This window comes from Microchirus variegatus (assembly GCF_963457635.1).
Source record: "Microchirus variegatus genome assembly, chromosome: 3".
NCBI classification, from domain to species: Eukaryota; Metazoa; Chordata; class Actinopteri; order Pleuronectiformes; family Soleidae; genus Microchirus; species Microchirus variegatus.
Genome location: NC_139804.1, coordinates 31,122,475 through 31,139,494, shown reverse-complemented (window position 1 = coordinate 31,139,494; position 17,020 = coordinate 31,122,475). Strand labels below are relative to the sequence as shown.

At 44.7% G+C, this 17,020-nt stretch overlaps 1 protein-coding gene across 1 annotated transcript in view; it reads right to left on the bottom strand.

The window, feature by feature from the left end:
- Positions 1-5,534: 5,534 nt before the first annotated feature.
- The window catches only part of kmt2a (lysine (K)-specific methyltransferase 2A), a gene marked incomplete at its 5' end in the record, with an annotated part of 34,834 nt that continues 23,348 nt past the window's right edge, over positions 5,535-17,020 (bottom strand). The window contains 18 exon segments of the mRNA XM_083886769.1: positions 5,535-5,923; positions 6,725-6,854; positions 6,964-7,044; positions 7,188-7,295; positions 7,895-8,069; positions 8,241-8,315; positions 8,605-8,831; positions 8,912-8,980; positions 9,198-11,771; positions 11,868-14,535; positions 14,645-14,791; positions 14,886-15,046; positions 15,166-15,244; positions 15,333-15,444; positions 15,536-15,694; positions 16,175-16,312; positions 16,401-16,495; positions 16,592-16,806. Coding sequence (XP_083742895.1) covers positions 5,648-5,923; positions 6,725-6,854; positions 6,964-7,044; positions 7,188-7,295; positions 7,895-8,069; positions 8,241-8,315; positions 8,605-8,831; positions 8,912-8,980; positions 9,198-11,771; positions 11,868-14,535; positions 14,645-14,791; positions 14,886-15,046; positions 15,166-15,244; positions 15,333-15,444; positions 15,536-15,694; positions 16,175-16,312; positions 16,401-16,495; positions 16,592-16,806 — 7,489 coding nt within the window. The 3' untranslated portion in view covers positions 5,535-5,647.

The window sequence follows — 17,020 nt, the reverse complement described above, 5'->3', positions numbered from 1 at the left end:
TGACGCTCTGTCATTTCCTGTAATAATGCATGAAGTGAAGCGAAGTGCAGAGGATTTATGGTTAATTAGGACCAGAGCAGTGTGGTGAAGTTAAAGCAAGGGGGAAAAAAAGGTACTAGATGAATAACACTGTGGATTACATATTCAATCAAAACAGATTAACCTGTGTGAACACAAGATTTTGTGCTTCTTTAAATAACTTAAGTGTGATTTCCCAGAACATCTGGTCATGGTGGGGGGAAAAATGTGTTTTGAACATTTTTACTGTGTCCAAAGATAACGGCCTCAGCTGGTGGAAAACCCCACAGCATGGATGAACTAAAGGGGTCATATTATACCCTATTTCTCCAAGTTAACCTAGTTCCCTGGTGTCCTAATGAACATGTCTGTGACATGCTTTGGTCAAAATACCTTAAAGCTGAAGCACCACAGCAGTTCAATCACCCTGCCAAAACAGCCCTGTTCAGAACGATCTGGTTAGTAGTATCTCTTTAGGTCCACCTTAAAAAAAAAAAGTAAAAACAAACTTAAGGGACAGGAAATGACATCAGCCACAGAGGCTACTGGGAGCTAACAGCAGTTAGCATTTGGAAAAGTGATCATTTGCAGGCTCTAGCAGGCACATTGCCGTCATATATAACATGTATCCACTGGACAGATAAATCCTCTGAGGCTGGAAGATTGTGTAGAACTCTGTGCTGCACTGTGGAGCCAAGAATAGAACTTTTTTGCTGACTTCCGGTTTTCGGATACCGTTGCCAGCACTCTCGTGTGTTTTGCTGACAAAGTGGAGCTCCGCGAGACAACAAATCCAGGAATTTAGTGCATTGTTACGTAGCAGTGAGCGCAGAAGTCAACATCGTGTGTTTTATTTCCTGTACTCAGACTGAGGAGGACCACAAAAACATGAGTGAGTCATCTTTTTTCACACTTTGCCGACTGATAGGGCCTCCAGAGTCCTAAATATGAGGATTTAAATGATTAAAAAGTTGATTTACAGATTTACAGATGGTGTTCAAGGTCAAAAACTTCGACTCTCAATCACACAATGATCCAGTCATGAACCATGACAGAGTAAAGGAGACATGTTTATTATTTAAACTATCACTTAAATAAAAAAAGTGCATAGAAAATAAACATGATTAGAAACTTTTCTTTTTACACGTATGTACAACTTTTGTTTCCTAATTATACATTCAACCAGGTTTGTGGTTTATTCTCACTGTGGTGTTTTGTTTTTTTTCCTTCATTTCGTTGATGTGTATTATTGAAAACACTGTTTTAAAAAAAAAAAAAAAAAAAGAAGAAAAACCCGGGAGAAAAATGTGACTGTGGAACTCATGGATACTGTTATTACAGAGAGCAGCAGAAGGAAATATTGATAAGACAAAGGTATATGCAAGGCATAAGAGAAGCAAGCCCCGCCCCCCCCCCCCCCCCACGACCACCACTCCCTCTGTTCGCACATCCTACGTCCCGCTCCCTCTATGACACCACATCCCACCATCGGCTGACGACTTCTATACACAAGAAACAAAGTACAAAAATTACAAATACATAATATTATTAAGTATTTGTATGTATGTAAAAGAACAATTCCAGGTGGATGCTGCCCAAAAATAAATAAATTAAAACGGTTTTTTTTGAACATCAGCATTATGACTTTCTATAAAAAACAGTACAACCAAAAAGCTTCGAAGGAGAGACGGTGAGAGAGAGAGAGAAAAAAAAAAGACCCCTGTTAAAAACGCACAAAGGAAAAATCTGGGGAAAAACATTCACTACAACAACCAGTTTGAAAGAGGGGGGGGGGACAAACAAATGAAAAAATGAAATAGAAAAAAAAAGCTGACCTCAATAAGTTTTTACAACCACATTAACACGGGTACATTTCTCATCACATTAAAACAAAAGAAAAGGAGGAAGAAAAAAGAAAAACTGTAACGTTCCTCTCTGGTGAAGGAACGCTCACAGACACAGCAAGAAGTTGGAACTGGATATCAATATACAAAAAGAATGATGCACATTAGTTTCATCTGATAGTACTGTAACACAAAACCTTTATAGAGTACACGGAAACATTGCTATTAACCATTTTTTTAAAATCTGCTGTTTTTGCTACTGTAACTAAGTTTGACTGTCCATTCCATATATTGTATATATACTAAAGTACAAGAAATGACTATGTATGTTTCTGTATATTATTGTTATGTATTTATACTATAATTACAGATAATGACAGAGAGAAAACGGGGGCCACTGGTGTGGCCCCGCGGTTAAAAAAACCAAGTCCAAGGATAACAACGGAGAGACAATTTTCCTTATTGTATTTGTATTTGCGTGAAAATTGAAATTGGCGGACTTATTGTTTCACGGTGGGCCTCGAGAAGTGAGTCGTAGACAGAGCCCTTGGCACCGGGGACATGTTTTTTTTATTGTTTTTTTTAATTTTTTTTATCTCCGATGCTAGTGTGAACTGTTGAGTTAACTCAGTAAGAACCGGTCAGAAATGCCACTGTTGTTTATGTGTCACTATTATTATTACTATTGTCGTTATTACCAGTGCTGAAATTAAACGGCTGTTGCCCAGTTTGAGGTCACACCTGCACATCATCCTCCCTCTGATCTACCAACGGCTGCTGACGCGAGAACTGAAAAAACAAACGCAGGGGCGACAAAGAAGTATCGTCATCATCGCAAAGTCCACAGGTGACGTGGAGGAGGAATTTTACATTCATTGTTGACCTTAGCAGCAGAACCCAGCGAGCCCAGTGTAGCTGCAGCTGCACAAGCGCCAGGCTGACGCTGATCTCAGGGTCTAAATTGAAGAAGCACCAGCCGAGGCTTGTACACGCTGCACCTTCAGGAAGGAGAGGGCTGCTGGTGTGGTCCCTGCCTTCACTTTGTTGCAAAAAAAAACAAACAAACACACAAACAAAACAAAAAATAGTCAAGTGCACTTCGCTAGAGCCACTTTCAGGAGTCACCGAGACCAAGTTTAAGTCGACTTTCGAGGGTCTAACACACACACACACACACAAACGCTGAGTTCATGGTGTGTGTTTGTGGTTCCAGCACTGGCGTTGTGTTTCCTATGTGCCTGTGTCGCAACGTAAGTGCAAACAATGTGTGGGTCTTTCTTCTTTTTCTTTTGCGTTTCAGCTTGACAAACAACAGAGGGCAGTGTGGGAGAAACTGCTGATGGCCTTCGGGCGATAAAAGTCAGTGTGAAAGGCAAGGAAAAACAATAAATTAATGGAGAAAGAAAAAAAAAAAACAGTCCAATTAAATACTCGCTCCAGCACATGAAGGCTTGTAAAAGAGAAGAGGCACACGCTCATTTTACAACTAAGGCAAACCACGAGGAGATAAACCAGGAGGACAACGGAAAAACCGATCGACAAATGCTGGTGAGCGCCGCGCGGTCACCAAATAAACAGATTGGCTCCACAGGGATATGTTTGAATGACGTTGGTAGCTGAAAATAAAAGCACCTCTTAACTACAGACCGCACAACGGGGACAAAAACACTTAAAACTGACAGGACTCTGGTTGGATTTTACACACGTGTGAATAAAAGCCAGTCGGCTCCAAGTCTGCCAAACCAGCGGTTTTATTAGCGACAAAGCTGCCTCGGTAGCAGCCCGTGAGTGGACTCTTGATTCTCGGTGTGTGGTGTGGAGACAATAAGGCTGGAGAGAGGAAATATCTGCTGTGGATCGTCATCAATCTAAACTCTCTCAAGTGCATAATAGAAGTTCCTATAACTGCCACACTGCCAGCTATGACTGGAACAATGAAAATAAACACACACACACACACACACGTTTCAGCCCTGACCAATCAGCCTGGGATGGATGAAGAGCTACTGGTGGACTGATCTAAGAGGGGACCAAGCCGCAGACAAGCGTCAGTCTTTGGAATCAAAGAAAACATTCGAGCTACAAATTAAAAAATGACAACAAAAGAAACAACTTTGAAAAGGCAGTAGAATACAAAACATAGAGACCGAGCATTAGTGTCTGTAAACCTCTATTTCCTACAAAATAGCAATAAAATAAATACGTTTCTTTTAAAAATATAAATACCATCATTAAGTGCTATTCACTAGTGAGTGCTTTTAAGTCTTTTGGTAGAAAAATATACATTATTTACATTTGTTTGTTTGTTTGTTTTTTTAAAAGCAAGCACATTACTTCCCTGCCCACAATAAAAAGACAAGATAATAGACAAAACTTGAAAAGACTTTACAAATTAAAAAAGCAATATTTTTTTTCTTCCCCCCCCCATAGTAATGTTATCACAACAGGCCAAAAAAAAGGAAACAAGTGGTGAGAATATTCAATTCAAGAGTGCGATGTTTGGTTCTCTTTGCTGCTGTAATTTTGGAACGTGATTTAAAAGTCTGAGCTTATGCGATGACCAAAAAAAAACAAGTCTGGATATAAACAACAGCATGCACAAACCTGCAACGCGTCCGTCTGCGGGTTTCTCTGAGATCCATGGCTGTTTTGTAGACGACAGCTCCGAGAAAATTCTGTTATAAATATGTCTACTAAAGCACATCAGCAGGGTTTTTTTACAGTCCCTTGGCTGTCAGTCCACCAGCATCTCTAGCTGCCTCACTCTCTCAGGCCAGAGGCTTAATCCCGTCGACATGTTTCTGTAGCTAACAAGCTGTCAGACGAACCTTAGTTTAAGTACAAAGCATGATATCAACGTCAGCTATCGCCCTTTTTACGCGTAGACCCAAAAATAACTTCTTCTTTTTTTTCCTGAACAAATTAACATTTCTATGCCCTGCATTTTTCCTTCTCCTCTCTTCCCTCCTGTGGCCACAGCTCCTCCTAGTGTTTCCATCTGTACAGCTCTAATTGGGCCCGAGCAGCTCCTATTTACAGTGTCGAATGTACATACACTACCAGCTTTGCAAATATCCCATTAAGGTAAAGGTTTCAGTAAAGTACAATGGCTCTGAGGCATCGAGGGACATCCACACAGGAATATATGTGCATCGACAACAGCTGACACTGAGGTTCAAATACAAACAAATTCAAAAGAAGTCTAATTTTTCTTTCTAGTTAACTTACTGTTCCTAGTCCCTTTAACAAATTGCACTTTGGTGTAAAATGGAACCAAGTTCTTTTTGTTTTTGTTTTTTTTCCTGCTATAATAAAATCTCAGCATTTATGGATAATCATTTCGAAAAATGAAAAGAGGATGGGCCAATGTAAAAAATAATACAGTGGGGTAATTGTATCATCCGAATGCAAATCAAATAAAATTGTAATTTAATCTTGTGAAGGTTCAAACCATTTCATACCTCACCTCTTAAAAGGTAAAACTTCCCATGCCAAATGTAATAAAAGGAGGCACAATATGTTGGAATTTCTACTCACGGCTTCGTCCGCTAAAATTGCCTTTTTCTGCATATACAGTGTGACCCACAATGCATCTGCTGTATTCTGCAGCAGCAGCATATGCACTTACAGACCTTGTGTGCTGTTGGCAGCTGTGGTCCTACATGAACCAGATTCAGGAGGCTAGAGTCACGGCAAAAGCCCCAGCAGGGGGCGTGCTTTGAACACGTGGCCCACAACAGACCTCCAGTCCCTTTTTTTTTCCAACTGTTGAAAAGCTGCAGGCGTCAGTTGAGGAACTTGCGACACTTCTTGGCGCCGCAGTTGCACGGCAGCTTGTTGGTGGCGTCCTCGATGGGGAACTTGTAGTCGTAGGTGAGTTCCTCTCCGCAGTAGATGCGGCGAGAAGCGAAGATGACGATGTGCTTCTGGCCGTCCACGGTGATGACCCGAGAGTAGCAGTTGGGCTCACAGGAGTGGTTGATGAAGCGGGCGGCGTTGCCGTGCACGGTGGCGTCGACCACCTCGTAGTCGTCGATGCGAAACATGTAGCAGCCGATGCCCTGTGAGGAGAGGAAAGACAAAAGTTTTATCTTTCAAGTTCTCAATACTTGTCTCTTGTGTATATTCTATTGGTTTTCCCGGAAAGCAAAACTCTCAGCCAAGGCTGCTTAGTTTCCCACAACGTCAAAACACTCTTTGAGAGCAACAGCGTAATTAAACTCAGGTTTAATTCAAACTACCATAGCTTAGAAGCTAACGTACTGTTTTACTAGTTGTGCAGAACTTTCCAGCAGGTATGGAGCATGTATATTTCCCTGTTTTTCATCTGTAACTGATCATCAGAAGCTGTTTGCTTTGTCGGTTTACAACCTATTAAGTTGTGTGTAGAATAAAACCTCTTAAAGACACTCGCATTGTCGGCCGTACTTGTTCTGCACGCCCTTCCCAGAGGGTAGTTTGTGGAGCTGTAGGAAGCAGCCGGTAAAAATCTGGACAAGTTGTGTTGCTAATACTTTAACCGTTCACTTTCGTAAGCATCCAGAGTCGTTTAGGACTTTAAGTTCTCCTTGGAATAAAGACTCGGAGTGTCGACCAGGTACGAGTAGATATTAGGCCACTGCAGACAGGGCCACTTTGTCTCGTTAATAATCCACTCACCGGCGCCTAAAGCATATGTGTCATCAAGCTGTATCCCATTCACCAAGGTGAATTTCCAAGCATAACGAGACAACGACTAACTTCACGACAACACTGCTACTTAAACGCCGGGTGGTGTCCATTTGCAACCGCGCTGCAGTCGACATAACCTTCTTGATTTATTGATTTTAAACTCAAACTTCATTCCCCGCCCCAAACCTCACCTTTCCATCATAATATTTCTCCCGTTTGTCAGTGAGGATAGAACGAATGACATTTCCAGAGTATTCAATCACCATCTCCCCAACATCAATAGTTTTCTTGCAGAACAGACCTCGGCCATGAATGGGAGACCTGCAGAAGGACACAATGAACAACAGTAATGTTACTCAAGTCTCTTAATATCTTCGTTCATATCAGGATAAAAGTGTACAGTATGTGAATAAAAAGAGACTGATTTGACCTGTAGACTCCAACAGTTTCCTTGGAAGTGGCTTTTAGTTGTTTGAATCTCACAGCGAGCGGTAACTCCACAGAGGCACGCCTATAACGACAGCATGAGCGAGCAATGTTGATTATGGAGCAAACTTCATCGTGACAATAATAATTTATAGCTGTCAGTTAAATGTATTTATTATTATTATTATTATTATTATTATTATGGATTTTGTGTGTGCCTTGTCTGACCTGGCAGTCCTGATCTGCCCTTCCTCGTCATCGTCTTCATGCGGCCTGTACTCAGGGGGTTGGCGGTGTTTTGAAGCCAAGAAATTGAACATGTCAAATACAGACCTCCTAGAGTGCAGACAGGTGGAAAAGACAGCGGTCATTAACTCGCACAAGGCAGGACAACACTTTTACTGTTCAAAAGTTTGGGGTCACCTATACCAATTATTTTGTTTTCCATTAAAACTCACACTTTTATTCATCAAAAGAGTTGCAAAATGAATCGAAAATATAGTCAAGACATCGACAAGATTAGAAATTATGCAGCAAAACTGTTTTCAGCTGTGCCAACATCATTGCACAAGGGTTTTCAAGGGTTTTATAATCATCCAATAGCCTTCTAACATGATTAGCAAACACAATGTACCATTAGAACACTGGAAATAGGCCTCTATGGACCTATGTACATATTCCATTAAAAACCAGACGTTTGCAGCTAGAATAGTCGTTTACCACATTAACGATTAATTTAATGTTATATTCATTTAAATTGCTTTTGATTCAAAAATAAGGACATTTCTAAGTGACCCCAAACTTTTGAACAGTGGTGTATGTTAGTCTCTTCACACTAGTATATAAAACTGACTCTGTAAACACCTGAGTCAATAAGCTCCGGTAAAACCACATGTTCTTTCAGTGTCTTGTACACGTGTGAGTCTCTCTCTTACCTGTGATGAATTTCTGCGCGAGCCGAGCCATGGGGGTTGATCGGAGGTTTGTCAGGTTCCTCTGGTTTGTGGAAGCGGAAACAGTAACTCCGACAGTGTCTGGAGCCGTACAGCTGCTCGAGCAGGAAGACTACGGCCTCGTGAACGACTCCCAGCATCCTCAGTCCATTCACACCTGGAGTGAGTGAAGGCAGACCTCGGAAATGAGTCGCTCCACAAAGAAAGGCCCTCAGTTGAACAAGCATCTGAAGTGGCGGCCTTCTCGCTGGACGGCAACAATGCTAGCCACCAACCCACAAAAACTACTCTTATTATTATTTATATAAAGGGCACAGTGATGACTCACCTTCAAACGAAAGCTCTTCAAGTCGCGCATTGGAACGAGCCTCCTGTACCTTATCAGTCAGGGATTTCCAAGCCTCTGTAGCAGGACAGGCAGATACAGGATGACAATTAAGATTGTTATATTCAGTGTATGATTCAACTCACAGCAAAATAACTAATACCTAAATAACAAAATAAAGAAACAGATAACAGATGAATATAGAAAATAACACTTACAGTATCATACATGCAATTTTTAATCATATTTATGGAAAACAAACAAACACTGATGCTATTTTTGCATTTTTCACAGAGAAAATTCCATTCATTTTGTATCTGCAGTTTAAGTTTTAAGCTTCAGCGTGTAGAAAGTTATTCCGTCTTACCTTCAATGCTCTCACAGCGAATGTGGAAGCCATCATCGCTGCAGATTTCAAAGATGATGCCCTTCTTGGGTTTGCTGTCCAGGCCACTATCCCTGCTGTTGCCGTCCTGGTCGGGCGGCGAAGCCACAAGAAGAGACCCTGCTCCTCCGACTGCAGAAGGTTTATCTTTTCCTACGATGTTCCCCGGTATAGCATGACCTTCAGATGTCTTCTTTTTCCCAAGCACACTGTCAACGATACAAGGCGAACGTTAGAACTAAACTGAATGATTCATTTGAAAATGTGTGCAATTATTAAGACTCCATACCTCTTGTTGGTCGTCTTATCTGCAGGTTTGCCAGTGTCCATGGGTTCAGGAGAGATGAGCTCTTTGGAACTGCGTGCAAGAAGATAGGAAATGTTTTAAAATGGGAACATATTTTAGATTCCCTTTACATTTAGACCAGATGGTTGCTGCATTGTGTTTAAACTAGTTTATTGGAGAAAACTATTATCATTGTAGTGCCGATCTATTACAAAGGTAATTTTGAATAAAAACACATATAAACAATTAAATGTTTTGTTTCCTACTACCCAGCTTATGATTGTCTCACCTTGGGTTTGATACCAGTCGTCCTGCAGGATTGCCGTGATGCTCTTCAGCCTTGAACTTCTTCCCGCTGCTTGTGTCTGAACACTGCCTGCTCCTCTTGGGCTTCTGTTTCACCTTTTCTGTCCCTGAGCCTGCTACCGACACGACTGTGGTGGAGTTAGGAGGCCTTTGTTCTGACGATTTGGAAACAGGAGTCATCCTGCTGCTCTGGGAGAGCGCAGAGGTCTGCGTTTGTGTGAACACACCAATGACATGGCCCTTGGTGGATGTGCTGGAGGATAAAGTAACAGTGGTGTTTGGACATGAGTCCAGGGCTTTGTTAACAGGATGCTGGAAGTGAACATTACTGCCTTCTGTTTCTCCCTGCTGGGTAACAGCCATGCTGATGGTCTGTTGGGAGGGCAGGACGCAGATGCTACTGGCTATAGATGTCTGCACTGGGGAGCTAAGCTGAGACATCAGAGGAGCTCCTGATTGAAGGACCAGTGGTTGATCCGATATCCCTAAGCCATGAGGACTTGCCTTGAATAGAAAGTTGCTAATTGGCCCTGTGATCTCAGTGGAGCTTAGTACAGGGGTGGAGAGGGAAACTGATCCTGGAGCAAGAAGCCCAGTGGCACCACTAGGGGGCATAGACACAACATTTAACACGGACTGACTGGTGTTCAGACCAGAGACCGTGCAAGGCAGGAGATGTGTGGAGGAATCATGACCCAGGATGCCAGGCTGAGCAGTACCAGGAATCCGTTGCGGAAGGAGAGTAGTGGGGTCAAAATACATAACCCCACCTGATTTTGGTCTCTTGATAATATTTGGGACCTTACTCAACTCAACCAGGCCACCAGGTTGTCCAGGGATGCTCGCTGTGATCTGAGAGGAAGACAGGTTGATGAGGGTCATGTTTGGAGGTCCCACTTCAGACGGGGCCAAAGTGGGTTGGCTACGCGAGCGAACCAACTTCTTGCTTTTTCTTGGCTGCAGGCGTGAGATAGGCCTCTTTTTGCCATGAGCAGAGGCCAGTATAGTTGGCGATGAAGTGAGTGAGGAGGGGCTGGACACTATGGCAACACTGTGACCCAACTCATGTACTCGACTGGACTCCGAGACTAGAATTTGAGGTTGGTCATGGGGCTGAGAGGGCAACCCAATGAGGAGCCCTGAGGTGGTGCTGCAGGGGATTCCGGTCTGGAAACTTGCCTGTGTTGTTCCTGTGAAGGTGTGAATGTGAGACGGGTGAGGCATTGTGCCCAGGACTTTGCCACCAGCAGGAAATATCGCCTGGCCTGCAGATAAACCAGTATTCAACCCTGTGGTCAGTGTCATGGAGCTCAGCACTGCGGAAGAGGTGGTATCCATCACTCCTGTAGCACTGATTTTTTGGGCGACACCATTAGGGACCGTCTGGAGGACATAGAGGGGCTGGAATTGCTGATTGACCACAATGAGCTTCTCAGGACCTGATTTAATCACTGCTGGGCTGGACACCTGAGTCTGGGACGGCCCTGGTCCGGGGACTGTACTAGGGCTACTCGCAGCTGATGCTGGTAGGTACTTCTGACCCTGAAGAGGCAAAGAAGGGGAACTTGGCAGACCAGCAGTACCAGAACTCCTTGGACCATCCTGGTTTCCTGGAGGATCAACCACCTGGCTAATAGCAGGGCTGGAAATAAACTGCTCAGGAGTCATGTGACCTTCAGTGACAGGCGTGTCTCTGTTTCCCAAAGTTCCATCGTGATGATTCTCCGACGGTGACACGCCTGACCCTGCCCTTTTCTTGTCCCCACTCTTTTCTCCGCTGATAGTCTCCGACTCAGAGTTCATGCCGAGCATGGTGCGGTCTGAGGTATCAGAGATGAGACCTCCAGCAGTGTGGTTCTGACTGGTGCCGACAGCTGGGCTGCGCGTGGTAAGAACAGAAAGGTCAGAGGGCAGCTCCAGTGGAAGATAAGGCTCCTCTACAGATATGGAGCTGTTCACACTGCTCTCCACTCCACCTCCACTCTCAGCACTGGGAAGTGGCTGAGAAAAGTCGTCAAACAGAATGTCTTTGCGTCGGTTGACATCCACTCCAACATATCCCTCGTCCAACAGCAGTTCTGAAGAAGACGGCTCAGACTGCTGACCAAGAGCCTGCATTGACATGGACGGTGTGTTCAAAACGAACTCCATGATGTCTGAAGGCAAGATGTTTCCACAGTCATCGCTGTTGTTGTTGTCCGAGTCTGATTTCAGCAGGTCTGTGCTGAGAGACAACTGGGCTTCAAGGGGATCCTGACTCTGTGGTTGGGACTTGACTCCAACTCCTAGCGGAAGACAATTTTCTTTCTGGTTTTTTCGTCCTTCTCGGGTGTTGCTGCTTACTGCTTCTCCACTGCTGTCAGCATCTTTGCTTGAGTCATGAGAGTCAGGTTTCTCAGTATGCCGTTCTCTGCCCCGTCTCTTGGGAGTGCTCTTGTGTGGGGTGGAAGAGGAAGTGGCTGTAGTAGTTGTGGTGCTGGTGGTGCAGATGCTGGTATCACTCTCGGAGCCATCGTCAACTCCATCGAGCTGCCCAATACGCTGCTTTCCCAATGTCCTGTTAAATACAACGAAGACGACAAAGATAGAAACATTTAGAAGAGGTCATAGAACAAAGACTTTTCATTTTAACAAAACAGTTGTCTATACTTACAAAGCACTCAGTATGTCCTCTTCAGCTTTTCCTTGAGCTCTCTGATGTTGCTGCTCCTCATCTTTTAGAAAGCGTTGAAGCTGGGAGCCCCTTCCGAGACACTGATCTATCCCTTCTATAGATGGTAAGCCCTCACCAGGGTTTATTACTGTCCGGGTGAAGTTATAGTAGTAAGGGTCTTTGCCTCTCGGTTTCATTCCACTATCTTCATCCTCTCCACTGTCCCCTGATGAGGAAGATGTGCTTATATCATCTGCTCCATCCACTTGGCCCTCAGCCGACTTCTTGCAGCCACCAGTCCTCCTTTTTACCACAGCTCCAGTTCCATCCCCACTACTGTAAAAGGCAAGGTCTTCTTCACCATATGAGCGAACCCCATAGAAAGGAGTGAGGCCAAAAAACATGTTGGATCGTGCACGGGCACTGCGACGAGGGTACCGCCTCTTGGCTGACCCCGACCCGTCACTGTCATCCTCTAGGTGTTTATCATCCATAACCCTGTCGTGATCGTCATCTGGGCCGTCGCCCTCGTCGTCGGGGCCTCGAGCGAGGAGGCTGTGGTGGTCTCTGAGCTCACTGCATGGGTGCTCCTTGTGCAGATCAACATCCTCTGTCTGAGTCTGGGTATCAGATTCAGAGCTGTCACTGCTGCTGGCAGAGGGCGAGGAGAAAAGAGCAGGGCCTGCAGATCGACAGGTCCCCAGGACAGCAGTAGTGACGGTGGAGGTAGTGGTTATGGCACAGGGAGAAGAAGAAGACGAAATGCAACTGAAAGTGCTGGTCCCGTTAGGATCCGTCTTGATGTCACTCTTTATTGGAGTTACAGTGGAAGGTTTCACTGATCGCCTCTCTCTAGAGGACCGTGACAGCTGGTTAGTCCTTTGTTTGGAGTGAGACTGAGAGCCTGTCTTTATCCCTTTCTCTGGGGCTAAACTAACCTGCTGCAGCTGCTGTAAATCCAGAGTGGAGCTATTCTTCTTTTCAGGACAAGAGTAATTGTCACTGCTCTTTGAGGATGTTCTGTCTCCTTCCTGGTTCTCGTGCTTTTCCCCCTGAACCTTCCCATGGACTTTGGTGCTGTTTGCCAGCACTGGGACTTTGCTGTTGCTACTGTTGTGGGTATTGGCATTTGACACATGTGCGTTGCAGCTGGCAGTGGCTTTAGTATTATTGTTAATAGGGGGAATTTTGTTGCTGCTGTTGCTGTTTTGGTGAGTCTTTTCCTTGTCACGGTCTTTGGACGCCTCTCTGCTGCCTGCAGTCTTAACTTTGGGGTGTTTGTCTTTGGCAGCTGAGGCCACAGCTGGGGAGACCAGGTGCGTGGAGCTTCGCTTGATGACGTCATCTTCTACCAATGTCCTCGACGGCCACAGAGGCTTCGTAACTGCTGCCGAAGCTGATGAGTAATCGTTAGATTTCCGTGAATTCGACTTTTGAGGAGGGGGCCGTGCGGAGCCGGGTTTTCCAACAACAGGGTCCTTATGGTGTGATGTTGACATTAAATTTCCAGTGCCACTGCTACTCTCCTTCCCTGAGCTGGGCTTGTCCTTAGACTGAATAGCGTTTGAGGTCGGGGATGATCGGTGACGAGGCAACAAACCCAGGTTTGAAGTGACATCCTGGTCTTTGCCTCCGTGCTTTCCTGGCCTGTCTGTCTGCTTGTTGCTGCCACATCTCGGCTGCCCTGTGAGAACAGCAGTTCCAGGAGGAGGGGAGGACTTGCCTGAACCTGCAGGTGCCAGTCTAACGCTCTTATTCTCACCTCCAGCCTGTTTGGAATGACTTGCAGGATTACTATCTTTCCCTGAGCCAGAGTCTTTGTTTCTCTCTGTACTTCTATAACTAGAATCTCTAGAGGGAGGTCTACCCTTGTCAGAGTCTCTGCTGGATGGTCTGTCTTTACTCAAGTCTTTCCCGGTTTCTCTGCTATATTGTCTATGCTTCTCCGAGTCCCTAAATGCTGAATCTCTATTGAGTGTCTTAACTTTGTCCATTTCTTTACAACTGGAATCTCTAGAGGATGATTTGCTTTTATCGGTTTCCCTAATGCCCGACTCTCTGCTTGCCTGTCTCCCCTTCTCAAAGTCTCTGTTTATGTGTCTCCCTTTTTCGGAGTCTCTTAAGGGATCTCTACTGAGTGGTCTTCCCCTCTCTGATTCTTTAAGACCTGAGTCTTTACTCAACCCTCTCCTCTTTTCAGGCTCTTTGGCTGGTAGAACAGCCTTGTCTGAGTCTTTTTGCCCAAGCTCTCTGGATGATCTGTTCCTCTCAGAATCCTTAGAAACTTGGTCTCTACTCGACAGTCTCCCCTTGTCAGGATCTCTCGCCCCATGGTCTCTGAGTGGTTGCTGCCTGTTTCTGTCTGAGGAGAACAGTCTACCTCTGTCGTCGTCTCTCGCGACTGGGCTCTTTGCCAAGTCTTTGTTGGGGTGTTTGGACTTTTCAGGATCTCTGGCAGGAGAAGGGATGAGGGGAGGGGGTGAAGTAAGGGGTCGTGACAAAATTTGGGGAGTTGGGGAGGTCACCCCTCTATGTCTGTTTGGCTGGAGGGGAGGGGGAGAGAATTGAGGGGAGCTGTGGTGATGTGAATCAACATTCCGCAGGCTGGGGTTAACCAGGGAGTCTCCTACTGTCACAGTCTCATGGCTTTGAGACTGAGAGGTACCTCCTACAAAATAACAATGAAAGCAGAAACCATTGAGAATTCAAATAATCTTACATTTATGACAACATTCTTTGAAAAAAAAATGGTATTGAATAAAAACAAAACTTTTTACCTGGAGAAGGCATAGGTCTAGGACCTAGCAAGCGTTGACAAGGTGGGTAGCTGGGATGACGGTTCCTGGTGTAAACCCTGAGCTTCGAGTTGTTGGAGGGGGAAAGTGTTTCAGAACGCCTTGGAGATTCAAATGGATCAGGAAAGTCTAAATAGGAAGTAAATAAAAAAGTTTAAGTTTAACATGTTGGGAGTCACAAATATGGTGCACACTGAAAACTGAAGTACAGTTTGTAGGTTACCTGCTATGGGAGGTGGACTGTGTGCTATTGTACGATTCTCCTCTGAAGCAATCAGGTTCTTTAGGTCCAACTCTGCCACCGTAGGGTGACAAACTAGGATCCTACAGGTGTACACGCAGCGCTTCCGAGCATCTAAAGTGCTCCAGTACACCCTTGAACACCTGGAGAGAGGAAAATTGTCACTTGTCAATTTGGATTTCCCTCAGCACCTACATGTACTGTGACTATAGAGAAGATACCAGTAATGATGGCATTTAAAATTAAATAAATGAAAACTTACTGGTATCCAACAGGGAAGAGTTTGCGTTTGCAGTCAGAGAGTTCAGTCAGTGTCCCCAAACAATCAATGGTCATGGAGCCTGAAATAATAAGTTTAAATGAGCATTCAAGAGGAACTTCGAGTAAGACAAAGAATGGTGCAACTGACAAAATCAGATGATGGCCTACCTATCATCATGTGGACATTTTCAGGCTCCAGTCCTGTAAGCCACTTCCTCCTGAGACGAATCCCCTCCAAGTCCACTAGGATCCTGCGGGTCACCTCAAACCCAGACACCACCTGCAGGGAAAATACACAGAGCAAAAAGGTAAAGGTTACTTTTCCTTAATGATGCTTGTAATTATATAGAGGAAATCATTGATTTCCTTACTTCTCCTTTGATGAGCTCCCTGTGCTTCGGACAATAGACTTTCTTGTCCTCCAGGAAGACGCAGTGGCACTGGCGGGCGCACATGAAGTGGTAGTTACTGGTGCAGGAGGTGAGGCAGCAGCTAACGGTCGCCCCTGGCTTTTGACACTTCTCACAGTGCTGTACAGAGAGTATGATGGGTTGTAAAATGTATACAATATATATATATGCAATACCGTTCAAACGTTTGGGGTCACCTTAACAATTTGTTTGTGTTTTCCATTAAACGTCACACATTCATTCATCAAAAGAGTGTCAACATAATTGCACAAAGGTTTTCAAGGGTTTTCTAATCATCCAATAGCTTTCTAACACGACTAGCAAACACAATGTACCAATCAGAATACTGGAGAGATTGTTGCCGGAAATGGGCCTCGATACACCTATGTACATATTCCATTTGCAGCTAGAATAGTCGTTTACCACATTAACAATGAAGAGTGTATTTCTGATTCATTTAATGTTATATTCATTGGGAAAAAAAGTGATTTTCCTTCAAAAATAAGGTCATTTCTATCAGTACCCCAAACTTTTGAACGGTAGTGCACATTAAAACAGACTAGGAGTTTCTGACGGACAAAGTGACCAATCTTATCTTACCAGCTGTTTTCCCCTGAGAACAGCCATGTGCACATTCTTCAATGCACCATCATCGTCCTCAAACACCTCAGCAGACCAAAGGGCACAGTTCACATGGGTCCACTCGTTTTGGCCGATGTACAACAGCCTTCCACCCTCCTAAAAAAAACAAACAGAAATATTGGAAGTGACACAGATTCCAACCTTGCGTGTGTTTAAAGTGAGCGCGAGCTGATTTCTGACTCACATTTGTGTTCTCGTCTCCATACTTGAGACACAGAACACACTGCCTGTTATCAGTGACGCCTGGCGGAGGAGGCAGCTCTGGGCTGTCTTCGCGGTCTGAGGAGGAGACACCGGGTTTAGAAATGTAAAATAAGAGAAAAAGAAACAGTTGACATGCAAGTACTTGAGCACACACAATATTTCTTGTCTTACCAGGTAGGAGTGGGGGTGGCGGGGGTAGAGAGGGGGGTAGCGGAGGAGGTGAGGCTGGAGAATCTGGTTCCCCGGGGGTCTTGGGTCGGGGAGCTGGTATGATCTTTTTCATGAGGTGGGGGAGCTCAGCGCGGGAAAGCTCCTGTCTCTCCTGCCACTGGGCATAGTTGTGATCCAAGGATGGAGGCAGGACAGCGTTGGGGAGAAGCCCACTGCTGGGAAGGAGGAGGGTGATGCAACACAGTGACAGGCACATTCTGTTAGTACCACCGTTGATGAAATGTGAAGCTGTGCTGGTTTCATTGCCAGAGCCCTGCTATAAACAACAGAACTAAAATAAAAAAAATAAAAAATAACCACAGAAGCCATTATCTGAATTTACGACCTCAGTGACACCGACGGACATGAAAGACTCCCAGAACATCATTC